Raw genomic sequence first — 13,440 nt, 5'->3', positions numbered from 1 at the left:
TTTACAGTGCAGAAAGCACGTAAATACAGAAATAAAAAAACTAAATTTTATTTGTCATAATTTAATAATTTTGCTGTTTCATATTCTATGGAAAGAAATGGAAAGGAATTTAGTTATTGTTGGCCTGCTGATACTCAACAATAATTCTTAATGATTTTGAATTCACTAAAGCTTCATTCTGTCAAAGCAATTCCAACAGGAAATGTTAAGAATATTCTCAATAAAATGTCGATATTGGGAAAAACTTCTCTGAGATTGACTTTCAACAAGATATTGTAGTATTTCCAATTGTTACATATCTTCTTTGATATCGAAGTTTATAAAATGTTCTTTTTATAACCTAAACTCAAAATGTACCTCCATGAAATCAACATCATCAGAATAAGATTCACATAAGATCTTACATGGCATCACAGTTTCATCATCATTTGAATTCAATAATGACTTAGATAAAATTCAGAATTTTCTGTAAATCTCGTTGTTTACAATAAATCTGTCTTTTAGTTCATATTTGAAGTCAGTACAACATTATGAAATTTCAGTCTTTAATAACTCTTCACATGATTAATGTCTTCTATTTTTTCTTTGTTGAAATATTTAAATCTTAACAGCTTCTTTTAACTGTTTGTAAATGTTTGTCACTATTTTTCTAAATGATTTCGATCTTAGATTCTAAATCCAACAAACGTGTCAGCATCTTCTGAAGGTTACAATTTTTATGCTGCGGCATCTTTATTGTCTTGTTAATTTGTTGCAAACATAAGTCACAGACAACTGAGTAAAAAATTAATTCCAAATCAATAAGAGATGATTTTCTGTATCTGCATCATTTTTACTAAGTTCATCCAAGACTTCCAAAATTTCTTTGAGTTGATGTCTAATAGTTCCCATAGCATTAGCATTTGAGCTTCATCTTGTTGAGCAATGTTGTTTAACAGAAATTATTTTTTTTTGGTCATTGCATCATATCTAGATGTTGATTCTGATTAATAAGTATAAAACATTGATTTTTGTAGAAATATGAGTAAACCTTTTTACTGTTTTTTTCAAAAGGATGAATGCTCAACAAAATTAAACTGTGTTCACAAAATGGTATATAGTGAGTATTTACAACATGGTATATAGTGAGTGTATTTAAACACTTTTAACATTCTTGATTGGACCTCCCCCCCTTGTTGCATCCACTAATATTTTTACCACTTTCATATGATTGAGTGTGCATCATAGAGACATCCAAACCATCTTTCTCTAACTTATTCAAAATTTTCTCAGTGATACGGTACCCAGTTTTTCTACGGATATTACTAAAATCTATAAATGATTCTTCAATGCACACACACTTATTTTCTTTAACAATCTTAACAAACATTATCAATTCTGTAATTTTTTCTTTATGTGCACAATCTGGTGTACCATCTAATAATAGTCCAAAAAATTTTGCTTCTTTCACTTCCTTGATTTTTATCATTCAAACTTCATTAGCCATTAAGTTAAGTATCTCTTTCTGGATAGAAGGCAAAAAATAAGTTTCATGTTTATGTTCAGATATATGATGTTTCAATATTAACTCATATTCACTAAGAAGTTCTGTTGTCATTAAGAAGACTGTTAGATCTTATGCTGAACCCTTGAGTACTTCCCTCTTAAGTCTCCACTTTTCATTTTCCTTTTGTTCCCTCATTCAAAATAATTATCATAAAAAATGTTTTCCTTTACTATTGATGTTAAATACTTCAATTTTCCATTAAACAAAAGAAAAAAAAAACTCTACATGCTGCTTATCACAATCATGTTCATTAATTCTCGAGTGCATTTTTCCAATCATTAAATCCTGTACTGGAAAAAGTAAGTGCACTGACGTTTATTGTTTTATTAGCAGAAAAAGTGCAAACAACGTAAATTATAGAATTGTGCTTTTTAGAATAAACCAACCAGTGTCACAATACCTTTTCACCATCTGAGTCTTTCGAAAAATAATTCTTTACTAAATGAATGTCGTTCTCTTTAACTTTGTGAATAATCTGCATTGAGACCTTGATCTATTATATTTTTTCATACGTATCCTGTCCTTAATCTACTTAAGTTTGGCCAATGAACAGGAATGCTAAAATCGAGTCATTCAATTTGCCTCTCAACGATGTATTTCTCAATTTTAACTGATAGAGGCAAATTAACGTCAGCAAATACAGCTTGAAATTCATCAACGTTATGTTGGATTTCTGCTAACAGCAGTAAACTAAGAGAATCTTCATTGTTGTTTGTCAATTCTTCTTCCATTTTGTGTTGTTCAGTTGAAGAAAATCACTATTTCATAAATTTAGAAGACTATTGACTCAAAAACTGACATGCATTTCTTCTTTTTCTGTTTTGAAATACTGAGTTTTTTGCTCATTCTAAAATAAATAAAACAATATATTAGTTTTTTTACACAAATGCATCACAACAAAGAAAGGTTGTAACCAAAATGTCCAATAATTGTGTTCTCACTCGTACAAATCATACACGCTCACTGGAATTCAGCTTGCAAATGATGTATCAGCAACACTAGTGCCATAGCACATGTGCATTATAATGCTTGACAGGCGTCAAACGTCAACAATGTGACAAATTCACAGAGAGCCAACATGACAGCACAGCACTCCCACTAAATTAGTGCTGTAAGCATTTGTTATGTTGTCTACCATATCACTACGGCTCTGTGTGTGTTTTTATGTATATAAAATACTATTTCAGTTTATTATACAATTTATAAAATCATAACTTATCATTTTGTGAATGAGATATTTTACATACTACACTGTAAACTCCTAAGGAATAAATGTTAAAAATCATAAAATACACACAAAAGAATATATATACATATGTATAGAACTTATGTGCAAAACACAATGTAGTGATTCCCAAGAAACAGATGCCAATGGCATTATATTTATGAATTAACTACATTTGATTAAAAAGGCTTATGGATGTACAGCATTTTCTACAAAATTATAACAGATTTTGTAAAATGTGAAATGTATAATAGTTATATTTTTAAGTTTCTATGTAATAACTTGTATTAGTTTTGTTTAATAAATACCTGACTCTGATTTTATAGCATTTCTTGTTAAAACTGCAGAAATAAATCACAACACTGAACAGTTTTTTGTAAAATTCAAATATTATTAACACATACCTCAAGATTATCCACTTCCTACTTTACAAACTAATAGACATAAAGAGATAGGGAATACAGTTAAAAAAGATCCATGTTTTAGTGTTCTGAACATATGATATTAACGCTTTTTTTAGAAATACTTTCATACATAATTATTTTGTTAATATTAAAAATATAATCAGCATCTACATATAGAACCTTTGTGTCATGTCTGGAAAATAATGCATTTAGTGTAAATATTATAATAAATAAGCATTACACATTCAATGTTTTTTTTAGAATTATTTTTCTTAGGAGAAAGTTCTTATTTGGTTACTGAACATTGTATGTGAGAGCTAAAAATGCAATAAGTGTATAAATATTGTCTGGTTGCATTTATCAAGATTGTTTTTACAAATAATGACATATGCCTGAAAGGATAGAGGTTTAAAAAAAATTACCATCTAGAAATAAAACCCTCAAATTTGCAAAATATCTAGGAGGTGGAGATTGAGTTTAGAGGATGAATATCCCCTCCCTATGAAAATAAAACTCATGTATATTTAAATTTTTACAAATCATGCATACAGCTGAGCCATCAGTACATTTTATCTTGGTTTCCAGATTTTTTTATACTGTTTATTGTTAAATAAATGCCAGATCTCATAAAGCTATCTCCTTTTTTTGTGCTTTGTGGAATAGGGAATGGGCAACCAAGTTTTAAAGATAGACAAGAAGATTGTTTTTAACATTTTAGCAATAGGACTAGAGTAAAAAAAAAATTATACTCTTGCCCTGAAGATAAGAACAAGTATTCTGCCCAATATTTTTATCTTGACCTTTAAGAACTTTTGTTACTTAAAAATTAGAACTAACAATTCTATTGCAATATGCACTATGTGGTAAGATAAATAATGCACAGACTGTAGTTTGATACAGCACACTAACAATAATCAATACTAATGATAATTCCAAGTAGTCAAATGCACTTTAAATACAGTTAAACTGAAACAAAGAAATCCCAAAAGTCAAGCAAAAGCCATGGCTTTGTCAAGAGAAGAAAATATTATAACAGCAGCTATACAATGTTACTTTCACTTAATTATACAGTGTGGTCCAACATCATATTTCCTATTTCAAAATTTAATAATTAACGTTTTCAGAATGGGCATCATCTTGTGCACTTGCCAGGAAACTTTGGCAAGTTATATTCAAACTTTAATTAAGCTACTTTCTTATGATATATAAATAAACTTGGCATAAAAATATAGCTCATAATTTAACTTTTAATATAACTTTTACATTCTTCACTTCACAAGGCAGTATTAAAAAAAACAAAAACAATTTCCCCAGCATTGTGAATGACTACATTTTCTCTCTAGGTATCTCTTTGTTTATAATTTATTACCAACCCGTCCAGTAAGTATGAAATTTAATGTAAATTAGTCAACATGAAGTTATCATCACTCAGACAAAGCACAATTCTTATAGCCTTTAATCTTATTTGGTTACAAAACTAGAAATCAATATTGAACCTGTGGAGAGCTGTTGAGAAGATGATCCCCTTTTAGGAAATGTCTGTAGAAAAACCATAGGGTGTGTGAAGGTATTAAAAACAACATACTTGTGGGAGATCACACCACTTTTAAGTCAGGTATACCTTTGCCCATTAGTAATGTATCACTAAAATTAGGCAGAAACATGAACACACCTAAAGAAAAAAATTATAGGAAGAATTGAACCTCCTGTTTTAGAGTCGGTAGGGCATAACAGACCATAAATGGGAATTCGACGTCAACCAATATCAGTCAAATACATATGATGACTTATGTGGCTGTTCTGGTTCCTACTCTCCAGGAATCAATATCTTGTAGATAGCAGAAAGAAGAGTGCATCAGTCACAGATTTAAAACTGCATTGGCAGAGTGCTACATCCAACACCTGACAACATCTGGAATTATACATCAGATCTGCAGTAAGATGTGAATCATGTTATCTATGCAAGCATAATGCACCTTACCCTACTATCAAACTGAGTGATACTGTTTAAACTCAGGAGGACAGGCCTTCACAGTCCATCAAATAGCAGCTAAAATCTATAAAATAGTCTTTCATACTCCACTAGAAGTAGGAAAGAAAAAAATGCACTGAAGAGTCCAAAAGACCTCAGCACCAGAGACAGTGGAATAAGTAACATCAATACACTATTCTGAAAAAGCACAGTTGACCAATCAATAGCTGGTAGCACCTAGAATTGTATATTGGGTCACTGGTAAAAACAGACTCAATATCACAGGTCATCAAAGATCGACAGTAATCCCTGTCTACTTTAATCCTATTCGTTCATGAGTGTACACTTCAGAACAAATATTTAGGAAGTAACAGACCACAAGATATACCTATGAGTGGTCCTGTAGAACACCCCATCTCAAAGGTGTGTCATAACCTTGTGATGTATTAGAATATTGTATCTCAATACACAGTGGATAGAACTGATAAACCAAGACCTGACAGTATCTGGAATCATACATAAAATTTACAGTAGGAAGATCCTAATTGTCACAGATTTCTAGTATGGTATATGATCATAGGTTGTATAGTGCAGATTTCATATTAAGTACTTCAGGTCAGGCAAAATTATCCACAAAGCAGGATCCAAATATACAATAATGGGCCCAGCAAAAAAATTAATGACTACATAATCACCAACAAATAAACAGGTACTGCACTGATGATGTCTTCCCAAGGGAAGATAGCAATGTGCAACTATGGATATGGTAAGCTGATGAATCTGAAGTAAAAAAAACAAAACAAAGAACACCAGGCAAATTCAATCAAGAAAGGAAATGGGTAAAAATAGTCATTAGAGAGATGAGGAATTGACAAAAGAAGCAATTGGACTCAAGAATCATGTAAGGGAGCAGTACATTGTACCATATGCCATCAAAGGTCTCTGATCAGGCAAGAGAGGCAGGCAGTATAAGTACAATCATAAAGATGGTAAAAGGACAAAAAGGAGAAGTGCCCTCTCAAACATTCAAGAAGATAATAACATAGGAACTAAGAAAACAAAAACATGGCAAACATCCAACATGAACACATCAGAACAACAAAATTTACACACCAATAACTGCAAGGAAAAAGTATTTAATGAAAATTAAAAGTCCAATGAAATATAGGGACCAACATGGAAGACTACATCGAGGTGCTAATCCAGAAGAGAAGCTAGGTAGAGAAGGCAGAAAAAATGGAAGGAATGAAACAACATGGATAAGACTGGTAACTGAAAAATGCAAGCAAAGTTGGGAAACCAAAAAGTGGCAGGTAATACCACCCTATAGCCACAACAGATGGAAATCAAAAGACCCCATTCATAAAACCACATCAAAAAGCGTGGTATATGAGGAAATGTAAGATGGGAAGGACCGTAACTTCTTGAGACAAATCAAAGGTTGGATGTATACTATGTGTGTAGGTAAACTACAATGTAAGAAGAAACAACAAGATGGATAAAGGAGAAAGCTACATGCAAAAATCCATACCTTAAAACAAAGGACTAAACAAAGCCATGCAAAAAGACAGAGTGCAGGAACAGATGGATGATGCAGGCTGAAATGTGGTTGACAAAAAACTAGTGTGAGCCTGTTAATATGTAACCAGGAGCATAACACTACACAGAGTGGTCTGAAGTATGGCAAGGACACAAACAAAAATATATGCAAAAAGTTACCAACCCAAACAATCCAGGCTAAGAGCACTGACTACTTTTACCAGAAAATGAAGAACTGGAGGACAAAGTCAAGGAAGTGGTGTATTGAGAACACTAGAAAAAGTGTCCAAATCTGGGACACCCAAAAGAGTACATAAAACCCCAAAATTGACTAGATCCAAAGACAAAACTGCAAGGAAATATCTTTTTGAGAAAGGATAATTATTCTGCAACAAGATTCAGGGCACCCAGATTTAGGTATGCTAAAAAAGTGATGGGCTGGCAATAGGCCAAAACACAGAGCATCTAGTGTAACAAAATAGAGGTCTGTCAACTAAGCACCACTTGCCTGGAGATCTACATGATTCCCATAAAATTTTGAGTGAACCATCACCAACAAGCCCAACATGCAGCGAGAAGTTACAAAATTTATATGGAAAGAGGGCTAGGAAAGACACCATTGGCCTAAAAAATCCTTAAAAGGTAACATTATGGATGAGAAGGAGGAAAAGGAACATCCATGATAGTATTGTTCTGACCATCAGTTAAGCAGCAGCCATATGTCCACAGAAAGGTATAAACAAAGGTCCTGAAATGAATTGGGTGGACAGTAAACAAGAACACGTAGAGAAGGAAAGGAATGCAAAACATTGAGGGAAATGAATGGAAGTAAAGGAACAGACTTACTAAAACTACGTTCCAAACCCATGGATCAACTGCCAATGACCTCCACACATGGGCAAAGTGAAGGAGTTTAGTCCCCACTAGTTCTGACCTAAGAAGGGTTGTCAACGTAAGACAAAAATAAGAAAAAGTAATTGTATTATTGGGGTCTGATCCCTGCTAAAAGAAATGTGATGCCAGTGGTTTCAGTCAAAATAAAGGAAGCTAAAATGATGATAATCTAAAGCATATATTTAAAAATGGCTGGTATTGGAAGAGAAAGCACTAGTAAAGGAGCAAACAACGTTTCAACCTTCTTTGGTAATGTTATTCACTCCTCTACTAATGCTTTCTTTACCCATACCAGCCGTTTATAAATATATAATTCTCTATAAGTGGGTTTTCTCATCATCACAGATTAATCTAAAGCATAGCCATCCACAACATGTGAAGAATAAGATATACTAGCACCTAAATGCAAATACTTCCCCAAAATGACTTACATGAATCCTAATATCCAGAGGATGAGGAAACACTAAAATAATGACCCAAAGGCTAATCCTCAAAAGGAGCAATCAAATTTATCAAAGAGGAACAAGGTCTGGACGAGCACCCCAAAGAGACACCTCTCTAATATTCATGTTAAGTGGGAAAAAGGTTGTCCAAATCCAAAACTTCTCAAGAACTGAAAACTGCAATAGAACAATCCTCAATTTGTTGCATGAAATTGTTCAACTCCTAATAAACCAGAATCATCACTTCATGGGCCAAAAGTCATGATTCACATCCATTATGCATGGTTGGTGATGTTGCTGCAGCAACTGTTGTCATGAACACTTGTAACTGCAACAGAATAACCCACAAAACTGAAAGAGAATATAAATAAAATATTTCATAACTCTCCACAAAAAAGAATAAAAAACATTAAAAAATGTATTTAAAGTGAAATTTTTTTAAAAAATAAAATCCTGTGGATAAGTGAATCAAAACACAAGTAACAACTATCCACTCAATGAGAATATAAATCATGAAGTGGGGAACAGATACAATATTAGAGGGCAATAGTTATGACAGAGGTAGCATCATACTCCTATTGGTGGAGGGTTGCTGCATAATTATTTGCATGTTAGTCTGCAGAAATAAGTGGGAATATCAAGACTAATGGCAAGTAAAATCTTGTGCAGATAAAGTGCAGTGTAAGTTGAGAAACTTTTTGTGAGAGGGGATAAAATATTGTTTCAGAAATTAAAGGTTTATTAACAATGGAAAATAAATTGAATTCAGATGAGAAATTTAAACATGTCTGTTCAATACAGTTTCAGGGAAAAAATGAGATTTTTTACAAATGTAAGTAGATATCAGAACATCATTGTGCATGAAGGTTGTGGCACCCTTCTATTAATGGAGGACTTCTGTTGCATGATGATCCACCATGAACCAGAACAGTTTGCTAGTGACAAGTGAACCTCTTAAGCAGACATGCAATAAAGATAGCTCTTCTGTATGTGTGAAAGTTGTCATTTTAGAATTAAGGAATTAAAACTTATTAAGACTAGATTTAAAAACTATGTTTTAATGTCAAGTTTATTCACATACATTCTAAAGAAAACTGTTCAGTAAAATTTTGAAAGCAACTCTGTTAAATGTTGTAAGATGCACATTTTGACTACTGACCACATATGGTTAAAGAAAATTATTTTTCCCAGAAAAGTGAACTAAAAAGTAACTAATCATGAAGTTATTCAAATGTTGGCACAAACTCAAAAGTGCTGTAATTTAAGAATTTTTATAAAGCAGTTTAATGTTTTTCATAAATTTGTTTCACAACACATTCTGAAATACAACAAATGACCTTACATGGTAGTATCAGATGTATTTTAAAATGACTCACTCATTCTTCATTAAATAATCTTGTAAAGAAATCATATTTATCATGAAAACTGCACAGACCAAGTAACTCAAATATAACACACATACCCTTTGGTTGACATTTTGTGGCTAATAACTAAATATTTGGAAATGGGGGATACAAAAAAAACACCAGATCAAGCATTTTTCTCATCTGATCTGCACTAAACCCATTGAGATAACAAGCATAACTTCAAACCCCAAACTTTTTTCCTGAGGATTTGAACCTGTCCTGTTATAATTCATTAGCATCAGGGCCTTTAAAATGTTGGGTTTTTCTACTTCTCCTAATATATTTTTCTCCTTCACATTTGAAAAATTTACTCTTTATCTGTTTTATAAAACTGCATGTCTAAGAGATCTACTGGTATTAAGTAATCGAATGCAGACATGAAATATTCTACAAGAAAATATTTATTGCAAGTTTTAAAAGCTTTTTATTACTTTTAGGCAGTACCTTACCTCTTTCTAAGGTGGACATGAATTCCTTATTGTGTCTCAGTTCCTGCATAAACTCTTCATTCTGTAAGAAAATAGCAATGCGTTCATCTTCCAAATACTGTGATAATCCAAAATCTTCTGCTGAATGGGAAATCTGTCGTTGACGTTCATTTTCCTCCATCCGTTGTTGAAGCACTGAGGAACTTAAAACTGTCACATTCTAAAACATAAGATAAAGTATGTAATTTGTTTGCTTTAAATTGGAATAAATACTGTAGCTGGAGATACAGAAAGATAAAAGAAAATGGGAAAAGGAACAAGGAAAAAGACTAAGTTAGAGAAATGATAAAAGACTGTTGACAAGAAATAAGACCAATGGCAAGAGTAGCAAAAGGTACCCAAAGAATTGTACATGTGTAATAGCCACGGAAAAGAAGTGTAAAAAACTAGGTTACTGGGATAATGAATGCAAGAATGAGGGTCTAAAATCCAGCATGGGGAGATGAGAAAGAGAAAGATCTAAATGAAGAGGAGGAACAAAAGACAAGTTCAAGACAGAAGAAACAAATTAAGGAAGAACGGAAGGACAGAAGTCTTACCATAACAGTCCAAGTCTCCAAGGGTTGGTTTGGTTGGTTGATTTGGTGTTTTATGGCACAAAGCAGCGAGGCTATTCGTGCCAAACATCCGTTAAAAAGTTAAAATTAAAGTAAATTAGTAAAATTCATAAAAGGAAATTAAAGTTAAAAAAAAACATAAATATCAAAGATCAATGTTTAAATCTAGTCTACAACTTTTAAGAGAAAAACTACAGTAATACAAGTTGTAAAAGACTTTCTGTGGCATAATTGTAATTATCATAACTCGTCAAGACAAACAGGTAAGTACAAAAACCACCGTCAGTCGCCTGAAGTTGGCCTTTCCAGTCCTGGTTCCGAGTTACTTGACATTACGGCCATTTTCATATAGTAGAGTTATAACAGTTTTAAAAGACTTGCAGCAAAATTTTAATAACTTGCCAGGAAGACTAACAGGAGGTTCAAAGAGCAGCCTTAGTCACTTGAAGTTGGCCTTTCTAGCCCTGATGTCGAGTTATTTAATGTTACAACCATTTTCGAATTTCAAATCGAACTAGATGGACTGTAATTCTTAAAAGGGAATCACATTAAAAAGGTCTAATGTATAAATTAAACTTAAATGGCATTAAAGATTAATGGCATTAAAAAAACTAAAAAAACATTTCCAAGGTGGACAGTGTCACCATCACCAATAACACTGTCCAATGTTACAGACAAACCCTGGGACAGAACATGTTTAAAATGATGCTGGTGTTGAGAGTTGTTAGGACGGCAAGAAAGTAAAATGTGGCTTATTGTGACCTGAGTGTTACACAGACTACACATTGGTACATCAGTTCCAAATAAAAGAAAACAACGACTTAAGAAACTGTGACCAATGCGTAGTCTAGTTAGAATAACTTCCTCTTTCTGTTGCTTATGGAAGCAAGATGACCAAAGTCCAATATAGGGTTTTATTTGGAAAAGCTTGTTCTCACATTACTCACTCCAAGTCGACTGCCAGCTGGCACAGAGCTGAGTCTTGAATACAGTACCATAATCCAGGTATGGAATAGGCACAGCAGTGATAATGCCAGAGGAGATAGATTTAGCTGCTGTGTTGACAATCTCATTCCCATGAATACCAATGTGGCCCTGTATTCAGAAAAACTGGATAGAAGTAGATGTTAAAGAGAAATGGGCCAGTTGGTTTTGAATATCGGCAAGAACAAGGTGTGTACCAATGTAAAGTGATACCAGGGCCAGTAGAGAACTAAGCGAGTCAGAATAAATAGTGCAATTGAGTACGGCTTAGCTTCCATGTGATCCAGGGCAAGAGAAATGGTGTAGAGTTCAGCAGTGAGCCCAGAAGCTGTAGAGGGGATTGTGTGCACAACCATTGAACCACAGCAAGTAACAGACAGTATTTCCAATGGGGAGTGGCTGCGTTTCTCAAATGACTTATAGATAGGTCACATTTGGGGACTGAAAGAAGTCATGGTGGAAAGAGCTGACTAATGGATACAGTAATGTTATCCAAGTACAGACCCAATTCATCCAACTGTGGCCAATGCGTAGTCTAGTTAGAATAACTTCCTCTTTCTGATGCTTATGGAAGCAAGATGACCAAAGTCCAATATAGGGTTTTATTTAGAAAAGCTTGTTCTCACGTTACTCACTCCAAGTCGACTGCCATCTGGCACAAAGCTGAGTCTTGAATACAGTACCATAATCCAGGTATGGAACAGGCACAGCAGTGATAATGCCAGAGCAGATAGATTTAGCTGCAGTGTTGGCGAGCTCGTACCCATGAATACAAATGTGGCCCTTTATCCACAAAAACTGGATAGAAGTAGATGTTAAAGAGAAATGGGCCAGTCAGTTTTGAATATTGGCAATAACAAGGTGTGTACCAATGTAAAGTGATACCAGGGCCAGTAGAGAACTAAGCGAGTCAGAATAAATAGTGCAATTGAGTACGGCTTAGCTTCTAGGGCAAGAGAAATAGTGTAGAGTTCAGAAGTGAGCCCAGAAGCTGTAGAGGGGATTGTGTGCACAATCATTGAACCTCAGCAAATAACAGACAGTATTTCCAATCGGGAGTGGCTGCATTTCTCATATGACTAAAAAATAGGTCACATTTGGGGACTGAAAGAAGTCATGATGGGAAGAGCTGACTAATGGATACAGCAATGTTATCCAAGGACAGACCCAATTCATCCAACTGCACCTGGATATCAAGGCCAAAAGATGCAATGGCAGATTACCTCTTCTGAAAATGTATGACCCACCAAGGAAGGAAAATATAAACTCAGGTGTGATGTTTTGGTAAGGAATGAAGTTTTGAAGCATATAGTAAAGACAGTTGCAAACAGCAGAGATGCAAAGAAGATTCATGAGACTACGTACAAGCTCTAACCTGGGGAAGTCTGGAAAACCTAAGTGCAGAGCCAAACTCCTTGTTGAGGAATGGGGTCCAGGATCTTTAAGGCTGAGGGTCTGGCAGAGCCTTAGACCAGTAATCCATAGATGAGTTTCGATCAAATAAGAGCACAACATATCTTTAGCATAAAACATCAATCTGCTCCCTAAGTGGTGAAAGAGAGGATGTTCAGTACTCTTGTATATTTGACTCATAGCTGCTTCATGTGTGGTATATAGGTCAGCTTAGGTAAAGATAAGCCCCAAGAACTTTGTCTCAGGGACCACAGGCAGCACATCTTCACTGATATGGAGTTCAGGATTAGGGTGAATACCCCATTGGCAGCAAAAGTGCATGCAAAATGTTTTAGAGAGAGAAGTTAAAGCCATTTGCTGTGATTTACTTCAGTAAACGATTGAGGGCAGTCTGTAGTTGCCACTCAATGTGCCCCATGTTCGACGACTGACAAGAGATGTGAAAGTCATTGATATAGAAGCCCATTTGCAACAGTGAGAGGGAGTTGGTTCAATGACAGCATTAATTTTTATACTGAAAAGTATGACACTCAAAATACAGCACTGAGGGACTCCAAGTTTCTGTAGAA

General features: G+C 34.2%; 1 protein-coding gene across 3 annotated transcripts in view; it reads right to left on the bottom strand.

Moving 5' to 3' along the window:
• LOC143240964 (CUE domain-containing protein 1-like) overlaps window positions 1-13,440 on the bottom strand; it is a 61,304-nt gene that overhangs the window by 35,972 nt on the left and 11,892 nt on the right. For all 3 annotated transcript variants that reach the window (XM_076484289.1, XM_076484288.1, XM_076484290.1), the window contains exon 3: window positions 9,879-10,077. In XM_076484289.1, coding sequence (XP_076340404.1) covers window positions 9,879-10,077 — 199 coding nt within the window. The remainder of the gene's footprint in view (window positions 1-9,878; window positions 10,078-13,440) is intronic.

Source organism: Tachypleus tridentatus, chromosome 13 (assembly GCF_004210375.1).
Source record: "Tachypleus tridentatus isolate NWPU-2018 chromosome 13, ASM421037v1, whole genome shotgun sequence".
NCBI classification, from domain to species: domain Eukaryota; kingdom Metazoa; phylum Arthropoda; class Merostomata; order Xiphosura; family Limulidae; genus Tachypleus; species Tachypleus tridentatus.
The sequence above is the reverse complement of the archived record's forward strand: the minus strand, read 5'-3'. Positions and strand labels throughout refer to the sequence as shown.